We start from the raw sequence: 24,021 nt of genomic DNA on the forward strand, positions 1-24,021 counted from the left end.
AGAGACATAATTTCAATAATTTTTTTCTGTGTTTTTCTTCTTTTTTTTTCTTGATATGTTTCATCTGTTTTTTTCTTCACGTTTTGTTTTCTTATGTTTTCTTTTAGAACAGTGTGACTGACCTCTAAGGCTGGATGTTTGGACAATTGCTTCTTTATTGCCTTAGACTTCCGACTATTTTTTAAGTATCTAGAACAATAATAAACACGATCTTTGGAATTGTTTTATACAACAATAATAATAAATACATGTGATTTCACAAATATGATAAATAAATGTTAGTTTTAATTAGTTCTTCATTGTATTTTTTTGGTTAACAATCTACAACTGGAAAATTCTGTTAAATGGATGACTTGTCTATATTGTAATGCAGACAGCATTTATGGAACAGAAAAAATTGGACTTATCATGGAAGGACTCATCACAATTTAACACCTCCCTTTTCATTTAAGTCTGAAATTAAGTTCCATGTTAAGCTGTGGGAAGCTACATGTACATCAAGTTATTTTTTTAAACAACTGTCTATTTTTGTCTCTAAACCAAACCTTGTCATTGCTCTTACTCACCTGATTGTTTGTGTAAATAGATCTCAAGTCACAGTGACGGAAGTTGGCGTTTGGTCTCGTGTGGGGCAATAGTGACGTATTAACGGAGGTTTATGAAGGTGAAGCCAAGTCATGTCATAGGTAAAATGTTGACGTCTTTCTGTGAGTAATTACCATTTCACGGCTTCTAGTTTTCCGTCGCGTTGTTAGTACATGAATGCATCATTCATTCCCACAGTTGGGTGGACTTGACTCGACGTGGTGACGACTTTCTGTGGATTAATGTTTTTTCGTGTTTTCTTTCGCGAAATCCGGCAAAGTAGAGAGTCATGTAGAATGTCAAGTATTGCCCTGATCTTATCTTATCTTATCTCGTTCCATTAGTTTTTCGAAACTTCCCAAATTTCTACTTTCTTCTCCGTATGTGGATCGATTTCAATGAAACTTGAACCACAACATATTTGCGACGTCGTGGTTCTATCGACACCTCAACCATGTTCGTAGCTCCTGCAGTTGTTCTGTTGTAGACAGTTTTAATTCGAAAAATTACGAGTAAATAAATATATATAAATGAAGAAATAATAATAATAATAAAAACAAAGCCAGATCTTTCATAATCCACATGGTTACATTATTATCCACTTCCGTTATTGATGAGTTACTTTTCATTTTAGTGTTTTTTTTAAATGGTTCTCTATTATCATTTATTTTTATGTTACCATAAACATTGATAGGTGGTCTTGAAATGCTGCATAATAAGGAAATAAATTGGAATCATTGCCCTTTTTAACTTAAAGCTCCCGGTCATTGATTTTCCACAGTAAGGAGCACAAGCCCCAACACCTCGTCAGATGAACAATAGCACAATTTTCAGTCAGAGATTATATAAAACAATTAAACTTCCAGTATTTAAATAGTACACACTTTATCTTGAAGTAGAAATGGAAAATTTCTCATGGTAAAGTGGGTACGCCCCCTCCCCCTATAAGGTGTACACTTTTTGCCTGTAATACGCTGAACTTAAACACTGCTGACAAAAAAAATATCCAACCATACTATATTATCATATATAAATGTATATTTTCTTATTTGTTGTATTGAAATGTATACCAAATGAAGTACTTCATCTTTATCTAGTGCACGGAGCACATTCTGTATATTCTGTGCACATTGTTGTTTTTTTAGCGCTTTTTAGATTGTCAAGCATTGTTTTTGATGCTACTCTGTCTGCACTACAATGCACCAAAATATGAATATGAAAATGTACTTTTCCCAATGAACAGATTCTGATTTAGATTGTGATTGAGTAAATATTTTGTGAAAAACGTATTACAAAAATAAAAAATAAAGAAAGTGTATATTACAAAAAATATGTATGCAATTATTTCTGTGATACTTCAATAAAAATGTAAAATGAAACGAATAAATATACATAATAACATACAAAAGAACATAAATAATAAATATACATGATAACATACATAATTACATACATAATAAATATATATATGATAACATACATATTTAATATACATAATAAATATACATAATACATTTACATAATAACATACAGAATAAATATACATAATATAATTGATATGATAACATACATAATTAATATACATAATATCATACAGAATAAATATACATAATATAATTGATATGATAACATACATAATTAATATACATAATATCATACAGAATAAATATACATAATATAATTGATATGATAACATACATAATTAATATACATAATATCATACAGAATAAATATACAGATATTTCCGCTGCGAGTCTTTCGAGGGGCCGCGGAGCCCCGCTTGGGAACCCCCGAACCAGCCCGCGTGTGCGCTTGCGTGTCCGCGTGTCCGCGTGGTCAAGTCGTGCCGCGCTGTGACTTTCTATTGGTCCGCCGCCGAACCGCGGGGAGGCTTGCGATTGGCCGCGGCGTGGGCGCGCTACCTGCCGCGGAGCGCCACCGGCCGCGGCGCGCGGCGCCGGCGCCATTGGCCGGGGGCGCGAGGGCGCCGCCCGTCCATTGGCCCGCGTGCGTGTCATCGCGCAGGAATGCGGAAGTGGCGCCGCGTACTGAGTCACCGTTGTATCAGCTGATTCTTTCTGAGTGAGTAACTCGTCTTCTCGTTTCCCGACGTTAAGCGGCTGCCGTACGTTGCGTTCGTTTGCCAGGGAGCGGGAGGCCGTGACGTCGCAGCTCGGCTGTGACGTGAGCGGGGAATCGTAAGGAATTTGGAATATTAGAAAGAAATGTCCATTTATTGAGCGGCGGCTATGTATGTGTGCTAGCATGCTAACGCTACTTTCTCGCCCTCACTCGCGCGCCGTCTGTGACGCGCACACACACACACACACACGCGCGCGCACACTCTCTAGGGTGCCCAGATGCCAACAGACCGCATGCGGGACAGTGTGTTTGTGCGGGACAGTGTGTTTGTGCGGGACAGTGTGTTTGTGCGGGACAGTGTGTTTGTGCGGGACAGTGTGTTTGTGCGGGACAGTGTGTTTGTGCGGGACAGGTTAGTCTAAACTTTGTGATGTGACGTCCGTCCAACTCAAGAAACAATTAAACGCTCGTGTTCCGCCCCGTAGCTCGTGACACGTGAGACCGCGTGTTCGTGCATGTGAAGCCGCTGCGCTCGCTCCGCCTGAACGACGCGAATTAAAAGGACGCGGACGTGATCCAGTTTTTGAACGCGGCGATTCGAGAGTTGAAGTGGTTCGAGCTGGGTTTCCTGGCGGCACACGTGTCCGCCCATGTCAGTGACCCCGATCTCTCGGCTGTGCCCCTGCCCCGATAAACGGATGAAAACCTGGCAAATTTAGCGAAAGAATCTTGTGCGAATCGCCTCCCACCGCCTTCGCCCGGTTCCAAGTGCCCTCGCAGTCCCGTGTTGCAGCTGCGTTCCCTTTCCCACTCGTTGCCACCGCGTTCCGCCCACACCGGCGTAGTTGGTGACTGTGTGGCGCCTCGCTAGTTTCCCCCCCCCCCCCCCTCCCCGGTGGACGTGGCGAGGGCGGCGACGGATCCACCTGTACTGCGTGACCCACGTGTGCGCCGCTCGACCGACGGCACTCCTCCCTGCTCCCTCCACAGCCGCTGGACGAAAGCCAGACGTTCGGGGGGGGGCAAAGCGTGGGTGCTGCGGTCGTTTTGACTTTTTGAAAACCGGGGGGCGATCGAAATGTGGGACGGGGGGCGAGGGGTGGAAATGCGGCTCAGTGCGACGTACAGAGGGACGCCTCGTCACCCATGCACGCACGCACACACACGCTCTCCCTATCTCATACACACACACACGCACACACACGCTTTACAACTTGGAGATTATAAGCACAGTGTTAACCTCGATCGCCCGGTTTATGAAAGAACAGCAAAAACGTCATAGGGGCAAAGTTCAGGAATGTTTACTATTTCCCACCTGTTGTGTTCTGACGCTTCACCGGATATGCTGACTACGTCTACGTCGCCATTACGCTGTATACGTTGAACATATTTCAGACCAGGCGTGGAGCATTCTTCTTCCTCCCCCGTTCATGTCTGCTGTGGTTCCCTGGTCACCGGGGACCGGGACTGTTCTGCGATCATAAAGAACAGGAACGGCAAACGTAATCCCAACTATGAAGGAAGGAATCTCTGGCTGGCTGTCTGTCTGTCTCTCCTTCAATTATCTTGACAACCGTTCATCCAACCTACTTCACACTTGGCGGGTTTATTGCTGGGGACCCAAGGACGTGCAGTGTCGAGTTTGGTGCCGTTTGTTAATAATAACTGTTGTCACAGGCAACCACTTCCCTGTCTGGTTTCCCCTCCCTCAAATCGCTCCACCTGCGTACTAATACTATCACTAGCTGGTGGTGACATCTTGTGAAGGTACATAGAATCTACAATGAAAGACTTCTTGAGATGAATGTGGATATGCCTCATTTAAACAACAGTAAATAGGTTTGTTATAATAGTGCAAAGTTTTCTTTGTAGGATAAAATAGTTTGCTATGATGTTGGAGTGTTATCTACGTTGTTGTCGCCACCTTAGCGGACAATGTAAAATTGGTCATACTAGTTATAAAATCATTTCAAATCAATAATCCATCTCAATGTGTTATTTTATTTAAGTACCCGTGTAAAAGATTTTCCAGGAAAGCTCCTCTGGAATTTATTAATATTCAGATACAATTACTACTACAACTATATTTTGTTGCTCCTTCTTGTACAGAATTATTTCATTTGTTTTGTCTCTGCTGTCCTTTACCTTGACATAATTGATATTGCTTTGTTTTTGTTTTGTCCCACTTCCCTTTTTTTATTGGATATTTAAAAACATCTCTTGGAATTGGAATAATATTTTCTACTTTTCAACAACCGTCAAAGACATAACAAAGATTTTCACTATTGCAATTCTGCCTAACATCTGTTATACATCTATCGTCTTCTGAAGGCTCTAGATTTAAAAGCAAAAAATCTGAAGGCAGCAGATTTAAAGGCAAAAAATGCACTCTGGGTGTAATTTCCAATTGACGCTGTGTGGAAATTCTAAATGGATTTTAATGTTTAGCTTGGATACTACATTCATCAAACTAAAGCTTAAGTGCTGGTAAAACTGGTATGATGTGCATACAGCCAGCTGTGCTCAATATGTGCAGTATAGTGTACTGTACGATGCCTTACAAGGCATACTGCTTATGTAACTTAGTCTGGCATGTATGGGCCTGCATGTGCCTGTCATGGGTGTGGCAATTTGAATGTTTAGAAAGATCAGTAGTAAAGTTCTCATTATGATATTCACACTCTGCAGTAAATGGAATTATGGTTGTGGTTAGTACTCAAAAGTTCTGATTTATAGCGATAAAGGAATGACCAACTTTATTGTGGTCTTCACTTTGGTAACTGGTGCAAAGTAAAAATGAATCCAACAAGGAATGGGGTATGCTGCAGATACTGTTGCCCTCATTGAAATGCTTGGATTTTTTTTTGTTTACATACTAGGATATTAAATAAAAATTTGATTAAATTAATGACATTTTAGTAATCATATGATTATAGGATCATATATGATAACAATAATAATATCCTGATAATCATATAAGGTTAGTGATATTGAAAATAATTAATAGGAACAAAAAAAATTCTGTCTTGCCTATCACTGTCTGGAACATCATTGACTCAACTGTGCATTTTTTATATATTTTGTTTGGGTTTTAAGTGATATGTTTTTTTTATCCCCATTGTGGCTGCAATATATCTTATGTGTTTTGTTTTCTTATCTGCACATTAACATGCTGAGTAATGTTGAAAAACAAAGTTGTTGATTTAAAATTAGCCTTTTACAAGCTGGAAATGACCTTCTCCCAAATAGAGGGTGGCACAGTATATGACATCCCACTGGTCCATGCACCCTAGCACGTTTCAAGTTTTACTTTGAGAAGTCTGGCATAGAGTCAGAAAGAGGGCAGGAGGGGAGGGAGGGAGAGAGAGAGAAGGAGAGAGAGAGAGAGAGAGAGAGAGAGAGAGAGAGACGTCATGCCCTGGAGTTGGACCAGTGTGCATTTAGCAGACTACGAGTGTTTGCACATTGCAAGAAGTTTAGTCCCGGTTGTGTTTTTAAAAGGTTAGAGAAGCTCCAGCAAAACAACACTTATCAAAACGCGGACTACTGATTCAGCACTTTTGAGGTAAGATGTGTCAAAGTTTAGAGGAACATTACCTTCGGCCCTCTTTGTGTAGGTAGAGCAGTGCGCAAAAGGGGGTGTGTCACAGAGGCGGGCAGGTTTAGTGAAATGAGAATACCTCACTGCTTATTACCTACTTGCTAGTTTCTAGTTGTAGTTGCATGTGTTTTCATTTTAGCTACTGTAATAGTTAAAAAGTGTCTGTTTAATGGTATTTGAGTCATCTTCCCTTCCGGTTGGGCTTGTGTGTGCATGACCAGATGAGGTAAAAGCTTGGTTTTCCAATGCATTGCTGTTTGGTTGGTTTGGATTCATTGCTTGATTTATTGGCCAAACTGAAAATATTGTGATTGTTTCCTAATGCAGCAATAGTAATGGGTTTGTCAGCCAATTTTCAATAATAGTACTAATAGCTTCACTTTGTTACTGTTTTGTTCTTTTTACACTTTCTTTTTAAATTTAGGCTTGCACTACAAAACCTGACTCTGAAGGGATTAACGCCTAAGGTATCAAACTCTGGTACTGAATACCGCAGAATGGTTCGATACCATCTATGAGATTCAGTCAGTACTATGAAGAAGGTTTGGACTTTGATACTCAACGCTAGTCACAGTGTCTCCTTGCTTATTATTGCATTATAAAAAAACAATCAAAATGTTATAAAATACATTAAACCCATATTCAGCTGGCTATTTGTGTCATTAAAAGATGGATTATGGAGAAACATTTTTCTTTTTTTATTCATAAGTGCTGGCTGCCTTCTCACTGGATGAGGAGTACTTTGTTTCTGTTTTGTTTTTTGGTACTGTTGGTATTATCAGTATACTTCATCATTTGTGATTGCTCTATTTGCTTACCTGCAATAATTTTTGAATATTGTGTTCATCGTATGGTTATCAGTTTATCTAAGTGACTGGCTTTATTTTGAAGCGGGGTTTGAGTGATTATGTACATTTCATCTACTGAAACAAACAATCTCCGAAACAAGTAAGCATTTGATGTTTGCAGGAGCTGTCTCTGACCCAGCGGAGGTCTCAAGACGGGAGGAGCAAGGGACTCTGAGTGGGGAGCCCAGATTGACTGCCCACGCCGCTGACAGACATCATGGTGAGTCAATCACTCTGAGGAAAATGCCAGAGAAAAGTAATTCTTTATAACTGAAGGATTCACACTTTTCAGTCTTTCTGTAACAGGAAGTTGAGACCATACTTTTACGTGCCTAAACAAAGCACGGGGTGTTGCTCAATGTTGGAGATTACTTCCCCTTCACACAAATGCTGCATACACACATACTTCAACGCAACTCGGGCTCACTTCATTGTTCTCACCATATAAGGCTGTAATTTGAACTGATCATATTCTGACATTATGGTTTCAGTTTTCAAATTCAAAACTCATGACAAAGCTTACCAGCTGGAGTTGAATGTGGTCATTTAAATATCTAAAGGTGAACCAAAGTAATTTGTTCTCAAAGCATCATGGCCTAATCATTTTGGTTAATAATATCATTCATAGTATTATGACAAGAGAAAAGTAAGATAATTAATAAACCCCTATTTATGCTGTCCTATTGTAGACAGGTTACAGTAGTTAATGTCACACTTTGGAGTGTTAGAAGCAAATAGACTTCAGACAACTTCCGCTTTCATTCAGGAACCTGCTGCTGCCTCAGTAAAAGTGCTGCAAGGCACATAGCAGATGTCCCCAGTCTTTCATGTAGTCACCTGGGTACTAACTTGCCACATGACTCCCGTACAACTTTTCTGAAGCCCTTTCTGTTTTTGGTGCACAGCCCACATCAGCCACTGTTGTGGCTTTTCCGCCTGGCCATGTCTAAAAAAACAGTACTTGGCTGCTTCTTGACTGAGCTGTTTGGTGGTTAGAGAGACCCTTAGGTCATTACGAGTGACATGATAAATAAAAATGTGAATAATGGTAATGAAAGGTTTCTGGATATGCAGAATCAGAAAAATAAAATACATTTGTGACCCACCGCAGGTTTTAGGTACTTTTGGTGCAGTTTGCCTTTTTCCCCACGTCATTTGAAAGTGGAGAATCAGAGCTTCAAAACAAGGTGTCACTTGTGTGAATCAAGTAAATATCTTTAAAGCTATGGCCTGTGAATGACGAGGGTGCGGCAAACTGTGTTTCTGAGATAATCACCTTCAAGGTTTCCCCAACACTTGGCTTCATTCAGCCAGCTCCCAGAATGCAAATGATTGGAGGACCAACAGAGGCACATGGCTACTTGCCACTTGACACCCTTCTGAATGGGGCAATCTCTGCATTGTTCTTGTGTTTTGAGGAAATGTGAGCATGATCGACACACATCTTTGTTTAAAAAAAAAAAAAAAAAAGCTTTTATTTAACAGAAAGAATATACATGTTTTATAGAAGTGTATAGGAGTTTAAAAGTGCACACAACACAACAAAATGTAGTCTGTCAATAATATTAGTCTTTGTATATCAATCTTGGTGTGTCATTTAATATATAAATGCGTATGCCAAATATCTTCAAAGTTCTTGGAGTTATTTTGTGGGCTAACCCCAACCCTACTGCAGCTACACTCTGAGAGCCTGTTTGGGGCTGCCTATTTTCATTTTCTTTTCGCTCCTGGTTGCATTTGCAGGTAAACCTGAGAATCTTGTCCATTGCTACTTGTTCATAATCTGCACGTTTGGAGCGGACCAAGGGACTTTTTCCTACCGTGGATTCTTTCTTTAATCACTATCCTTTTGCGGGGATGGAGGCCGCGCAGGGCTCGGGTTGAGAGGAGTGACAGTTCCAGTTCAAATTGGCATTTTAGGGAGACCAGCCGTCTCAGCTCCGGGGGGCCTGATCCCCGCTGCGTGCTGCCCGGTCGGAGAGCGCTGCAGCTGGGGAGAGAGTGGTGGAAGCACCGGCGCTCCTGTTGTACAATTGGCTGTTTGTGTAACATGGTTGTTTCTTTACTGTGTACGATTGGCTGTTTATGTCACATGTTTGGAGTATTTTTCGACGCCTCGCTGGATCTTGAAAGCGTCACTCACACTTGTACAGTCGAGTGGACTCGATTCAACGTGTTCACAAGTTTTTGTGAACTGATGTTTTTTTGTATTTTTTCATGAATCCGTAAAAGTAATGGAGAACAAAAAAATTTAATATCAATGGAACAGATCCACAGACATCTACCAGGTAAGAAGGTACAAAAACATAGACACACGCCTAGTTTGTAATCTCTAACCACAACAGAGTGACTGAGTCTACACCACACACTGGACCCAGTCCAATTTCCATTCTTAATCAGAACCTGCACATTTATAGTAAATAGTATAATGACGTCATAAAGCGTCTTACTCTAAATCTCATCTCCTTTATTTTGTTTATGAACAGTGGCATGGTCGATGAAGCACGACTACCTGGATATCTGGGGTCAAATCTGGTGGGTTTTTCAACTCATTGCTCCTCCATATGTGGATCAATTTGGATGAAACATAGACCAACCACGGTCAACCGTTTTCATAGCCTCTGCCATTCTTCTGTTTTAAATTGTTTTAGAAAAATTATCAAAAAATTCAGATAATTTTTCCCAAGCAATAACAAAAGAGTTTCCTGCCCTGCGGGCTAATAATAATAATAACTAATAATAATAATGGCTTGCATTTCTATAGCGCCTTTCAAGGGACCCATGGATGCTTTACAGGTATGGAGGGAGACAAAACAAATTACACAAGATTGATTAATTTGGGTGAATGAGTCTGAGGTTTTGTTGTATGTGCTGCAAGCAGATGCTGCTGCTACTGTGTTCCCAAGGGAAGTCATTATAGCATCAGTGAGATATGCTGGCTAATGAAAAGGCAAACCCTACAGATCACTTTTTAAGATTAGATATGATGAAACTTTATTAATCCCCTGGGGGTAAATTCAGGAAAGTGTGACAACGTTGGGATGTTTGTGCTTTAAAATAACATCAGAAACCAGATTGTCATTGGTATTGGTATAAGACTGTTCTAAATGTTCTAATCAAAACCTTGGTTGCTGGGTTATATTATCTACATCTTTAATTATGGTTTCTCTTTTGTGTAAGTAAGTTATGAAAGAACCAGTAGACATTGTGGAGTTATGAATGTCAAGGTGTTCTTAAAAAAGAAAGTTATAATATTTGATTTTGTCAATATCATCCAGCCAGAGTGCAGTTGAACACTTAGTCAGTGAAGGAAAATGTGACATAGTGAGCAACGGCTTTTTTTCAATGCTCGGTGCAGCATCATGGGACAGAAATAGGAAATGTAACAGGAGAACTTTTGTCCCAAAGTTCTGGTCGGCTGGGTCCACAGAATGCGGCCACAGTATTGTCCAGACTTCAGCCTTTGTCTCCAGACAAGCCAGCTTCTGGCCTAATTGCTGGCTGGGCTGGTGCATAATTCTGGTGCATAATTTGCTCTTCAAACCCCAGTCCTGACCTAACCTACTTGTATCTCAGCCATATATTTTTGAAAAGTTTTTTAATTTTTTTTATATACTGTATATATTTTTTTGCACTGTGTGTATTTTGAAGTGTTCTCCAGCTGTCTTTCCACAGGTAATATGATCCCTCTTACACTGTCTTGTGAAGCAGCATTTAATTGTTTCCGAGCCCGGCTGAAACAAAATGGGAACTATCAGGTTCGTGCTGCCGTTCTTGAGTCTCTGTATTGTGCGCAGGTTAATGGGAGCATGGAGAGTAGGACAAAGGGGTTATTTTATCCCGTGCTGCGGACCCACAAAGCACTGCCAGGCTACCTCTTTTTTTTCCCCCTGTGATGTCACCCTGGTGTGTTAAAAACCAGGTTGCCTGTATGTGTGATTGTTACACGATCAGGACAGCGGCTGGTCTCTGATCAGACACCAGGGCAAGGTTCCTGTTACAACCAGAGAGTTCATTCCAGGTTGTGGTAAATGATTTCACGTGGACCCTCCTTGAATGAACCTTTGCTTCCGGCACTTTGTAGACTTTGTTCACGTTACTGAAGAGAATATGACTGGTTCAGTAGCTGAGTTTTATTGAACCAGGACTAACTAAAGGGGAGAGTGACAATGGATATCCTTCCCTGCTTGTTTAACATGACATAATGACTGTAAAAAACAAAAACACAATGTACTCTATGCCTAAAGCTATTAATTATGTATTTGTTTGCTTTGGACGAAAACCTTTTTTTTTCTCTACTTTTTAAAAGTAAAACGCACTTTTTGTAATAGAATAACACCATGTGGGAAGTTATGTGGTATATGTATTATTAATTATGAGGTAGAGAGTCACTCTAGTAGCAGACGGTGCAAGTTTGCTGCCGTGGCTATTATGAAGAAAAATTAATTGGTCTGCTGAAAGCCTCGAAGTCACAAGGGAATATAACAAGTGGCAGAAATGCATACGGCTGTCAGTGCTGCATATGACCAGTGGAAGGCGTTGGAAGATCGTTAAAAGGCACCAACACACGCCGACTCTTTTAGGCAGTTTGTATTCAAGTTGTTATAAAAGGGGAAAAGAACAGCTGTGTCTTGTGAATCAAGGTGCTACCTATGTGCCCCCTCAGCTTTAAAGTACAAGATAATATTCAGTGATTATGTTGACCGCTGCTAGTTGTGGTTTCACTTTCTCTTTTGTTGCCTTTGTTAAAATCCAATGCAGTTGACGTCCATGCCAAAAACAGGCACATGCACCCACGGTCAAGAGATTGTCGTGACATGCCAGCTGTCAGCCTTCAGTTGGGGAATGTGGAATGGACAGAAGTATCCAAAGACATTGATCTATCAATGTAATGTATTGATAATCCCATTGTTGGGGTGATGACGCGGTAAAGCAGGGTTTTCTCGATGTTTGGCTAAAACTGACCACCCTGTTCTAGAGGTTTCTGTTTGGGTTTTTGTGGGGGTCGTGATTGGTCCACCTTCTAGATCTTAAGAAAATACAAAACAGTGTTGAAGAGCAGAGGTAACGTGGTTGAGAGATTTTAAAATGATGAGATCTTTATGAGTGCACACAAACATGACCGCACATATTGTTACACATTTATTTAGCTTTTCACACAAATGTATGGGTTTTTTTTTTGTAGGCCACGGGACATCAAAATACTTTTTTTCACCATAGAGACTGACCTTCCGAATGTCTCATGTCTTGTGATGTCCTCCTCTGATAGCCATATGTCAACATAGTGGCAGGCTCTCTGCTTGGGTTAGGTCCTGCCCTCCTTTCCTAAAATAAAACTGGAGACAGAGGAGGCCATATCTGGAGCTGACTGACTGTTGCAGCCGGGATCATCTGAGAGAGAGGAAGGATGATGTTGGCTTGAGGGTGGCGGTGTAACTGGACATGTGGACATAGCTGCTGGAGATTCAGTCAGCAAATAGTTTCAAGAAAGTTTCAAAACACTCCAAGAATAATAAAGGAGAAAAAAGTTAAATAGTACGATCTGCCTGTAGTTTAATAAAAAACCTGGATATGTTATAAAATTGAATAGAATACAATCTAATTAAAATTAATTATAGGAACTCTCCTGGTTAAGCGTCTGTTATGTGGCCTCAAATTCATTTGAGCTTTTATTAACTTTTTTTTTTTTTCTTTATCAACCGACAACCTTCAGCCGTCCCTTCCCCAGACTCCATCAAGGTGGGCAGGTCCAGGAAACTAATTTACACCATTTTTCTTTTCTCTTTATTCCCACTTATTGGGAACTCTACCCAATGCAGAGATATGTGGATTTGTTAGCAGAAACAGACATTTGTGTTTCGAACATACACACATGCACGCCTGTAAATCTAATGTTCTTTCTTAGATTGCGAGCATGATTTCCTTTAATTCATTAAAGAGCCGAGCAGCCGAATGAAGAAGAAGAATTATTTGCCTTTTGTGAGGGGGGGGGATCGTCCATCGGCAAGACTAGGTGAAAGTTCTGCTGCATTCCAGGGCTTTGCATCATGGCTCCTTTGCAGTTTAAGGATTTTGCTGCCGAAGTGAAGATTTTGAGTGTGTACACTTAAGGCTGTGTGCATGAAGCGGTTAAGCTCAAACTTGATTTTAAACTGAACATTTTTATCAAAAAAAGGTTTCCTGTTTGATTTAACCTTTACATACACCGGGGAAAGACACTCTTTGTGACTCAGTGGCTCGCTGTTTATCGAAGGTTTGTTACACGTCTCGCGTGTCCAAATTGCACCAAATTTGACACTTGGGTCCCCAGCAATACACCCGCCAAGTGTGAAGTAGATCGGATGAACCGTTGTCGAAAAACTCTAATGACAGACAGACAGACAGTGACTCTGCTTCTTTGAGATTCCTTCTTTATAGTTAGATTAGATAGATATTTAGCTGACTGGGACATAGAGTTGGTTTGATACTGTCTTTATACTTTTATTTACTTTAGACAAATGCATCTGATCAATTCAAATTCAAGAGGTTTACATTACATCATGTAATGTAATGAAAAGGTCATAATGAAGAGAAATTAGACCAACTGTCCTGTCATTGCAGACTTGTCAAATGCATCTCAGTGTTTCACAATGTGGGGAGATTCACAATAATGTGAGACTGTTTTCATCATAGTTTCCCTGTTGTCCTCCCAACTGTAGTATAGACCGGTTGCACCTCAGATTGTCTGTGCCCTAATGCGTATCAAATTGAAGAAAGTCCTAGAAATGAAAAAGGTTGAGAATCACTGATGTAGCTGATACTGGACTATCGATTAGTCCAAGCCCTGATTAGCCGTGCTTCATGCTGTGAGGCACCAAACAGTCGGATTAAAAAAATAAAAAATACTGGCAGGCAGCGGCTGCTACTGTCAGCATGCCAGGAGTGGGATCGTGCTTTTCCAGACAGACACATAAATGCTTAGCTTAAGACACGATACCTATACATGGATGCTGTTCCCCAATAACCACCCCTGACCAGGAGAAATAATGCCGTGATGTGCTGCATCAACTAGCTGCCAGGGAGACACCCAGAGTGGAGGAAAATGTAGAATGCTGTGTCACTGGAACCTTCCGCATAGTCCCTCCCCCCACGACCCTCCCTCGGTACGCTGGCTCCATCGCATCTTCATGCTGCACTATGATCAATCCCTGCCAATGAGAACACATCAGGGGGGAAGCGCCGTCCAACCAGGAACAAGCTCTGTCCTACGATGCGTTCCTCTCCCTTTTACGCCGTGTGCTCAGCGTCCTCGTGTCTCCGTTTGCAGCTGTGTGTGTGGAGCTGTGTCAGACTGAGCATTGTCGTTTTGCGCCTTGTTTTTTCTCCTTATCTCTTCAGCAACGGTGGAAAATTCTAGGTTGAGGAATGAAAAGTCCCCTGTACATTCTGGTCCCACCCCTTCCACTGAGCAGCCGATTCCACTCATTAGATGGATCCAATATTTATGCCAATTAGCAAATCATGTCGTGGAAGTCGTCCTGTCGTGGAATTTTCTTTCTGCTCCCGGATTTTCCACCTCTGCTTTTCAGTGAGAAAAGCAGAGGTGCAATAGCCTTAACAATGCATGTACCGACCGCTACCGTAGTGACAGCTTACCTAGAGCGACCGTACCAACAGCATGTATGTGCATGTTTTAGGAAAGCCACTGTGTATACATGGCGATTGGAGCATCCCCAGCTTACCGGCAGAAGGCTATGCACCCAGCTGTTAGATGCGGTAGATGGGAGCCTGCTTACGAGGGGATCTCGGTGAATGGTGACAGGGAAGTAGGTGGGGTGGATGGGGCGGGTAGATGGAGCATGTGAATGTGGCAGAAGGAGGCGGAGCCTAGCATCAGGCAGTTCCCCTCTGCCTGCCTCCATCGCTCTGCTGCTCTGCACAGCCTCCCTATCAGCTCACTGCTGCTGCATTCATCTCCATCAAGACCTTTTTTTCTTCCTATTCAAGTCTTTTTTTTTTTTTTTTTTTTACCCCTCTCATTGGGTGGACTGCTACCGTTGTTTTGTGTGTATGTATTTGTGTACATTCAAAGGGTATCCTCTCCCTCTTGGCAGTGTAACAGGGACTCATGCTCTCACTCTGTTTCTACTCCCTCATCTGAGCGATGTGGTGCGGGGGGTGGGGTGGGGGGTGGCGTTGCTGGTGTGGGGTGGAGTAGCCTGGGGTTTCAGTGAGCGTGAGCTGCGACTGGCGTGCTCTCTGTTATCACCTCCCGGCAGCGGGGAGGGTGGGTGAAAGGGGAGGGGAGGGGGGGGGGGGGGGGTTTCGGAGCGGGACAGAGAGGGAGGCTCCGGCAGGGAGGGAAGAATGGTGATGCCGGCTCCTCATGCTCTGCTCGCGCTGCTGCCGCTGCTGCCCCTCCATAGGCTGAGCGTCCGTGAGGCGCGGCCCGGCCTCCCCTCGCCATGAGCCTCACCGGACGGGTCTCCTGCTCCATGCTCAGCTGCTTCGTAAGTCGACCGGCGTTTTGTGTTGCTCTTAGCCGTGTCCTCTGTTCTCGCGGCGCTGTGTCCTTGTGTTTTTTTTATGCAGCTCATTCTCTAGTGCGTGGCTGCCGATCGGTGGGGTGTGGGGGTTTGGTTGGAGGCGAGGGGGGGCCGGGTGTCACGTGAGTACTGCAGCTATTAAATAATCAAAGTCGGTTCCCTATCTCATTGGGATAATTGAAATAAATCAGATTCTGCTCGTGCCTTGGGTCGCTTAAAAGCCTCCCCGCTAGTCCCGGCTGTCACGTCCTCTCCTCTGTTTCTAACGAGGACCGGGGGGGCCACGTGAGGGGCCTCAGGGAGGGAAAGCATGTTTAGCGGGAAGGCAGGGAATCGCTTCTGTTGTAGAAGATGAAGACACCTTGTGCGGTGCTCCGTGTGATGCTATAGTGGAACCTGTGTTCACCAGCAGTAAGCCTCATTGTGATGCACAGGTGCTTTAAACGAGTGAATTACTTAATTTTGGTTCACGCTCCTCCTGCCAGAGTGGTACGGGCACTCCAAATCCAACCTCACTGTTTCTCACTGTCATACTAGGCTTTAAAGCCTCGTCTTTGGTGAAAGTGTGTCGTGGCAAGCGAGCCCCCCCTATAACAGTAAAAGCACCAATAACTTGTGTGGCAACGTGTCTTAATTTGCAATGTTTTTGGTTTAAATGATCTTGAGTATGCTACATGTTTGCTTCTCGGCAGTACAATTATCTAAATGCTAACATTATTGTCTTGATAATTATTCAATCTTAATAAAGTACAATCAAAACTTATGATTAAATAAAACACATACCGTAAATCATGTCTTCAGAAAACATTTTATTGTAACATATATAAAAAAATGTAAACGTAGTTTGAACAAAATAGTGAACAACCACAACTCATAAGTAAATTAACATTTTAGCATGTTTTTGAACCCAAAAATATCTACTCATTTAACCAAAATAACACACAATTTGTACAATATGCAGCCATGAAAAATAGTGTGTAAAAAAATAATAATAAAAAGCCTATTCTGTATCCAGCCAAATTCACACATTTCAGTTTTATTGCTTGATATCGCAAATTATTGACGATGAATCATGCAAACAATGCCAACAACCCATGTTTCCCTTGTACCCCTGTTCTAAGTGAATAAAGTGGGCTCGAGTAAAGTGTGTGTGTGTGTGTGTGTGTGTGTGTGTGTGTGTGTGTGTGTGTGTGTGTGTGTGTGTGTGTGTGTGTGTGTGTGTGTGTGTGTGTGTGTGTGTGTGTGTGTGTGTGTGTGTGTGTGAGCCCCGCCCATGGTGTGACAGAAGCAACGCGACCATAAACGAAAGCAAAACGTGTCTCAGCATAGTTTATTTTTTTCTATTCATTCGGCTCAGTTACATTCATTTGTAAAAAGGGTTTACACAACCCAAGTAATACAGTATTTATTTGTGGATTTGGACATTTGGACAACATTTCGGCTACATTACGTAATTTAGATGGTACTTTTGTTCAAACCCTTTTTCCAAATATATTTTTCCATAAGTTAATATAAGTAGAGTGGTTATGGTTATAGAAAACAGATTGATGTTACGAGCAGCAGAAAGCCGCAAGTCGTTTTGATTGTCAATTCTCACGTGACTTGAACGCAGCATTTGTAGGAAAGTGGCAGAAAGCTGCTTTCTCTGAAGCTGCTTTCACACATGCACTGCAACCCTGAAATTGTTTGGACATTACACGGAGGAGCTGTATGTGTGAACGCAAATGTCTGAATCATTTGGACCGGACATTACCCAGACTTTATCCAGCCAGCACCCTAGTACAAAGTCTGCATGATGTCCGATTGAGCGGTGTGTGTAAACAGAGCAGGTGATTGTCCGGGGCATTCACAGCGAGTATGTGGGCGTGTTGCGTGTTGATGACGTCTATCATGCGCCAGTTATTTACCTTTGTGCGGCTCTTCGTGCATGGATTGTAGCTCCTCCTTTCTGCTTTCCTTTATATTCCTTTCCAGACTTGCGATTGTATACGTCCAAATACATGGAGTATCAACGCCAAAAAAGACAAGTCATATCCTCGTCCGTCATCTTGGGTGTACTGTAACTGTGCAGTGTCATTGCGTCACATCCTGCCTCCTACACTACCCGGGTCAACCAGTCATCTAAACCAAATGGAGTATTTTCAGTAAGTAACGCATCTGACACAGCCAATCTCCGGTTGTGTGCTACATGTGTGAAAGGCTAACTAAGGATGATGTCCGGACCTGATTATCGGAATATTGTCCGGAGTGCTTGTGTGAAAGCAGCTTAACACAAGGTAAGACAATAACCAAACAAGGGAAAATTGTCTTTTATTTCAAGCCTTTTAATTCAACTAACTCTTGAGATATCCCTCAAGTGTTATAACTTTTCATGCTGCAATTTGTTTTCAAACTGGCAAGGATGGATGTGTCCATTTCTTGAACCATATCACTTTTGCCCTCTGAATACCTTTCACACTCGTTTTAATTGTTGAAACACTGTTGTGCTTGGCAGGTGCATCGAAAACAGTGAGGGTTTTGGCTTTTTTCACCATCACTCTTTTTTATTGTGGCTAGCCTGTGACTCGACCGGCTAGACCTTGCACAATTTATCATCCCACTTGAATGTGTTTTTACTGCCCGCCTTTCAGTCGGCGGCGCTTCTCCTGCTTCAGTGTCTCTATAATTTAGTATCAACGTCCCCCATCGCCTCTGTAGACAACGTCTCTTTCAGCATTGCAAAGTGAGCAGGAAGTCAAGAATGTATATGACACATACACTCATGAGTTGTTGAGGTACTAAAAAAGAAATAACTCATAACTGCACTTTTTGTCCCTGTTGTCCTCTGTAGCTAATGTCTTTTTCTATCTGTGGTGTGTTGTCACCACCAACTGGTACTATAAAAAGTCAAATTGAATTGGAAGGAGCGTTTTACCGTGACTCAGATACTATAATGCCCACTGGCTAAGTGAATCAGGAGTGAAACTGGAGATGAGAGATTTTTGGGTATATGTCTTACCGTAAATCCCTTGGACGTGCATAAGGTCTGAAATCTCAACTCCAGGTTGTTTGAATCTCTGCTCCTGTGGGTTAAGCTAACAATTTGCTCAGCAGGGAAGGACGTCAGGACATCGTACCAAACGAGGTCTTTGTTTAGTTGTTTCCTGTACATTCTGGTCGTGCAACACTGCCCACTAGTGTACAAGTTAACATTAAGCGTGAGTATGTTGGCAGACACCAACGGGAACGTCTGCGTATGGCGCCCGCCTATGTTCACAGACGAACAAGCATAAGATTCGAGCTTCAGTATGTAAGCCAGTATCAGAACCGGTGATTGTGCTGGATTATGCTGTCCTGCTTGGTGAGGAAGAACACCTAAATATGCCAGCTTGTGGCCCATGGCGATGGGATTTGCCATGACTCCAGGGTTTTTTGCCACAACACACTCCTACTTAGGAGATAGATTTTGGAGTCCATCCAGAAATGTCTTTCTTGCTTCTTTTTTTATTAGGTTTTACTTTCGTCAGCGCAGTAGAATCGGTGATTGGTAACCTAAGTTCAATAAACAATGCCCTTATTCTGATTATCAATTCAGCTGTTATCTCTAGTATGACTACAGAGAAAGAGACAATATTTTCTTTGCTTTGATTTCTGTCCTTATATCTGTTTGTTTATGCCCTTACCTTGTACTCGGGTACAGTTGCTGGGTTGTGTTGTTGTTGGGTGTCACTGCATCTTTCTACTTGATGATAAAAGGTTCATGCTTGAATACACTCTGCCTTTCTTTAGCTCCCCAAATCCATGGAAGAGAGCCCCATCTTAAAACAAAAAAATGGCCTGCCCATTTGAAACATGGTGCTCGATGAAATATTAATACACTTGCTGAAGGGGAGAAAGTGAGGGGGAAAAAAAATGTTGAAGAGTTGAGTGAGTTTCAGAGCCTTCGTCATAGTCCTCGTCTGACCCCGACCCTGATTCCTGCATCTGGAATGGGTTCTGATTAGTTTGATTGCTTAAGGCAGGGGTCTGAAACTACAGGCCGGGGGCCACATCTGGCCTGCGAGACAATTTAATGTGTTAACATATTGTTCAATCTGGCCCGCAAATTCATTTTAAAATCAATGCTTGATAAACCCACCTACTTTTATTTAATGTTTTCAGAGTATAAATAGACATTTATAATTACATGTCTATTTTTCAAAATTCTCACTTATGCGTAGTGTAATAAATAAAAAAATAATGAAAGGATTAAAAAAAAGGATAAATAATAAACCATCCCTTCCTGTACTTCTCTCTTTCGGTCTTTCTCACAACTCAACTCATCTGTTGACCTTTTGACATTTTGTCAATTCTTTGTCCAGTTATTTGTCCCCCAGAAAATTGATGCAACCTACAGGTTATAAGAAGAATTTTTTCTTCTCAATACCAAATACCAAAATGCCAATATCAAATACCTCAATGCTGGCTGAGCCATTGTTTTGGTAAGGTCTGTGGATTCAAACCAGGCATTGCAGTGCTCCACTCAAAGGTCAAATTGGTTGACCTTTAAAAGTGCAACCAAAGTCTTTGGAGCGTGAGGGAACACAAGGTGAGCAGCGGGTGATTGAAATCGCGGAGAACCTTATTTCTCTCCAAGTTTCCAGAGCTCCGGAACACATAAAAATCTAACTGCAAACCCTAGACTATGAACAAAGCAACCCAAATATATTGAACTTGCCGAGGAGACCATATTTGAAATCTCTTCATGTTCTTCTAGAAGTACGTGAAAAAGTATAAAAGCAACCAAGAGCAAGGTATTGATCACGCATAGGACAAAAGTTCTAATGTTTGCAGGACGGTGTGGGCATCCCATTGATGTTTAACGGAGTAACCCCCGGGCAACCCCCGAAGCGACACGTGAGCGTCACGAAAGCGCATGGATGCGCTGCCATGTTAATCATTATGGAAGGTCACACTGAGCAGAAGAGTCATCGTAGCGAAAGCTACATGCCGCAAGTCTCCTTAACCCTTCGCACTTTTTTTAAATGTATGCCTTGGCTCTATTTTTCCGGTCTGCCCGCGTCAAGCGTAGATTCCCATAGAGGTCCATCCGGAAGATGTATTGAAAATGTTTAATAACCAACCCTGGTATGCATTAATCATATATAAAGTTGCTGATGTGCGGCCCTAACGGATTACTGAGTTAAATACATTTTTCTTTTCAACAAATTAAACCTCACCTATGTAATTAAATCATTACCGTTCCAGCAGGAAAACAAATATCACGCACGGGAATAGACTTTAGATTTTACTTCTTACCTGGGAAGGTGTTCTGAATTCCCCGTTATATTTCTGTTGTATTTGCGTTATTTTCAGTCAGGCACCTAAGGGCAGCTCAGATACATGTCGGGGTCCTAAGGATTGTTTATATTTCAATCCGCAAATGTGAAATATAAACAATGAGTGCTAATCTCATGAACTAGTCCAGCTATGTTCATAAACAAACAGACTCCAAAATGCAAATGAAATGAAACGCAAAGGGTTGAAAACTAAAACAAGGATTTACTTTATTCCATTAAAGGTTGATACGTTCCACAATTTGTAGTTTCAGTGATAGAAAGTCTGGAGAGTGCTGCTTTCGCTAGCCGCGTCGCTGTTGGAATGAAGACGGACCCGGTGTGAAATGGCACATCGACAAAATGGCGCGACACTTTTGGCTCCGATTGCGCGACCGTGACGTGTTGTGTCTGGTTTGGCTACCTGCGGTATTCATCTCACATTGTTAAGTGATGTTTTTCTAAGTCATTGACATAATTATCCAAGCTGTCATGTTCCATCAACGCAAAATAAAAACATTTCTTCCCTCGTTGGTGCCCTTGGTAATACCCCTTTGGGAAGCGTTCTGGCTCTCCTAAGTTGCATTTAAACGGTCAATGCATAAAAACGGCCAGTAGGCTCCACCGAACTCCATTATTTGTAGAGCGCAGAGCCTCGATTAAAGCTTGATTCAGGAGAGATCGAGCACTCTCCGTCTGGCATCTGTAAGATGTCAAATTACCAGGAACCTAAACTCAAGGAGTAAGTGAGGAATCGGGTGGATGCCTTACTTCGCAGTTCTGGTCTGTCCTCCAAGTTGCGCTGATCACAAGGGCCTGGGCCGACCGACATCCTTGCTCTCAGCAGTGCTTCAGGGATTCCAGGCCACGTGGTGGTCTCGAGGTTGAAGTCAGTATTTTCTCTCTTCTGCCGCCACCACGTGTAATCCTACGTAGTGAGCTAAACATTACCACACAAAGTAGGGAACCCAAGATATGTTGGCCGTAAGTCCAACCCCAGACTCCATATCGGCGACCGGCAAGGACGCCGAATCTGGAGAAGCTAAGCAGGAGCAGTGGGCTGCCATATAGCGGCACCCAGGGAGCGGTTAGTGTCATGCTCAAAAACACATCAGCACGATACCAGGAGGAGCCGGGGATCGAACCGGCAATCTTCCGATTACTAGACAACTCGCTCCACCTCCTGAGCCACTGCCCCCCCTACTGGCCATTTATACGCATCATCTCCTACCTCCCACTCTGGTAGCGGAGGATGTGTACATAGCTATGCAGCGAGCTAAACACTCTCCCAAAAAGTACCCAATACAGGGGCTGACTTTAGGTGTTTTCAATGGTAGCGGTGTGAAACTGTGGGACAGCGCAGGAGTATGCAGATCAACAATCAATCTCTATGCATTGCAATTAATTTATTAATAAGTTGTTGTCACTCTTACAATGTGTGTGTAAACAAATAAACTTACAGATTCTGCTTCAAGGGCAATGAGGAGGCAGGTGGTAGGAGACGCCACAACACCTGCGTTTCAAAAAACAAAACAAAAAAAACGGGTATTCCCCCCTAATTTTGGTGTAAAAACGGCCAGTCGGACTTCACAGCGTCAAGCTAGATGTCACAGCTTCACAGCGGAATTCACAGCATTACCTTTTCGCAATGGCGATTGGGACGCCGCAGCACTGATGTCACAATGCAGATTGGGATGCCACAGCTGTGATGCCACAATTGGGAGGGACAGAACATAAGCGCAAACGGTGCATATAAATGGCCAGTAGGCGGCACCAAACTCCATTATTATTATTACTATTATTATTATATTATTATTATTATTATTGATGATAGCTAGTAAGCTAGTGTTGCTGAGAGTCAGTTTTTTTATTCACTTGTTGCCATATGCCTTACCTTATCATCTGTTATGATGGTCCACACCAACCCCAACCTAAATATCAACAACAAATTCAATTAAAACAAACAACAAATTGAGGGCAAAGGCAGGAAGTGAAATTAGTTTGGAAGTGGCCTTTTAAAGACATCATTCATAAGTAACAACGCACGACAATACAACTGCTGCTATCAAGTTTGTTTTCAAACGATGTGTCAAATCACATGACAAGGTCACGCCATTGGGTTTCTATTGCATTCACTCCCTCTTTATGATAAGATTAAATAGACAAGCTAAACAAATGTAAATAAGAAGTTGTGCAATGTTTTCTCTTTTTGTTAATGTTGTCAGCGCCCCAAAAGATTTGCATCATTACAAATACGTCTTTTTTTGTGTTAACCTTTGCTTTATAATGAACTGCAGACGTAGCATGATTTGTGCATGTTGTTGATAGACAAGTTCACCTTTGCATTGTGAAGTGAGTCTCTGATCCAGTGTTTGTTTCATCTCCAGATGGAGTTAGCACTTTGGGAAGTCTTTTTCTGCCGATCCCCTTGGTAACCAGAAAACAAACTCTGCCAAAAGGGTTGTTGTATCCATGACAACAGACTATTTTTCGTGAGATCTGTGCCAATGTCTATTTTGATCTAATTTTTGTTTTGTTTTGCAGCTGTCTGTTTTTTAGGCCATTTGTGTATTTTGATTTTTGTTTGAAACAAGCACAGTACTCTAATCCTCAGTTGGCCTTACATGCACACGCTTTCTCTGGAGTGATTACAGCATTACGTTGGGAAATAACTGTCTTTACAATCCCAGATGCTTGTTCAAAGGAAAAATATAGAAAAGATGATCTTATCAAAGCTTTTATAATGCATTAAGTCTTTAATGCATTTTAGAGGTGTGTGTGTGTGTGTGTGTGTGTGTGTGTGTGTGTGTGTGTGTGTGTGTGTGTGTGTGTGTGTGTGTGTGTGTGTGTGTGTGTGTGTGTGTGTGTGTGTTTAGGTACAGCCTTTTGATCGCTTGCTGGATAGAGGGGGTGGGGGAAGGCTTTCAGCAGTGACGAAGCAGAAACGTGCCGGCACAGCACATGCTGTTCTCCATCGTTCTGCCTCAGTTGGACATTTAAAGAGAAAGGTCTTTTTATTTTTTTATTTTACTTAAATCTGCTGTAAGCTGATTGTATCTGGATTTTACATTTGACAACTGAGCATG

At 42.1% G+C, this 24,021-nt stretch overlaps 1 protein-coding gene across 8 annotated transcripts in view; it reads left to right on the forward strand.

Annotated features, from left to right (window-relative positions):
• The first annotated feature begins 2,675 nt into the window (after positions 1–2,675).
• Positions 2,676–24,021, forward strand: part of mtmr4 (myotubularin related protein 4) — a 52,122-nt gene continuing 30,776 nt past the window's right edge. For 4 of the 8 annotated variants that reach the window (XM_080014092.1, XM_080014093.1, XM_080014094.1 and 1 more), the window contains exon 1: positions 15,456–15,605. In XM_080014092.1, coding sequence (XP_079870218.1) covers positions 15,561–15,605 — 45 coding nt within the window. In that variant the 5' untranslated portion in view covers positions 15,456–15,560. Of the gene's footprint in view, positions 2,784–6,111; positions 6,233–6,692; positions 6,736–7,157; positions 7,337–15,455; positions 15,606–24,021 lie in introns of those variants that run through there. The other 4 variants (XM_080014096.1, XM_080014095.1, XM_080014098.1 and 1 more) reach the window with 4 other exon arrangements.

Source organism: Zeus faber (genome assembly GCF_960531495.2).
Source record: "Zeus faber genome assembly, chromosome: 14".
Lineage (NCBI taxonomy): Eukaryota > Metazoa > Chordata > Actinopteri > Zeiformes > Zeidae > Zeus > Zeus faber.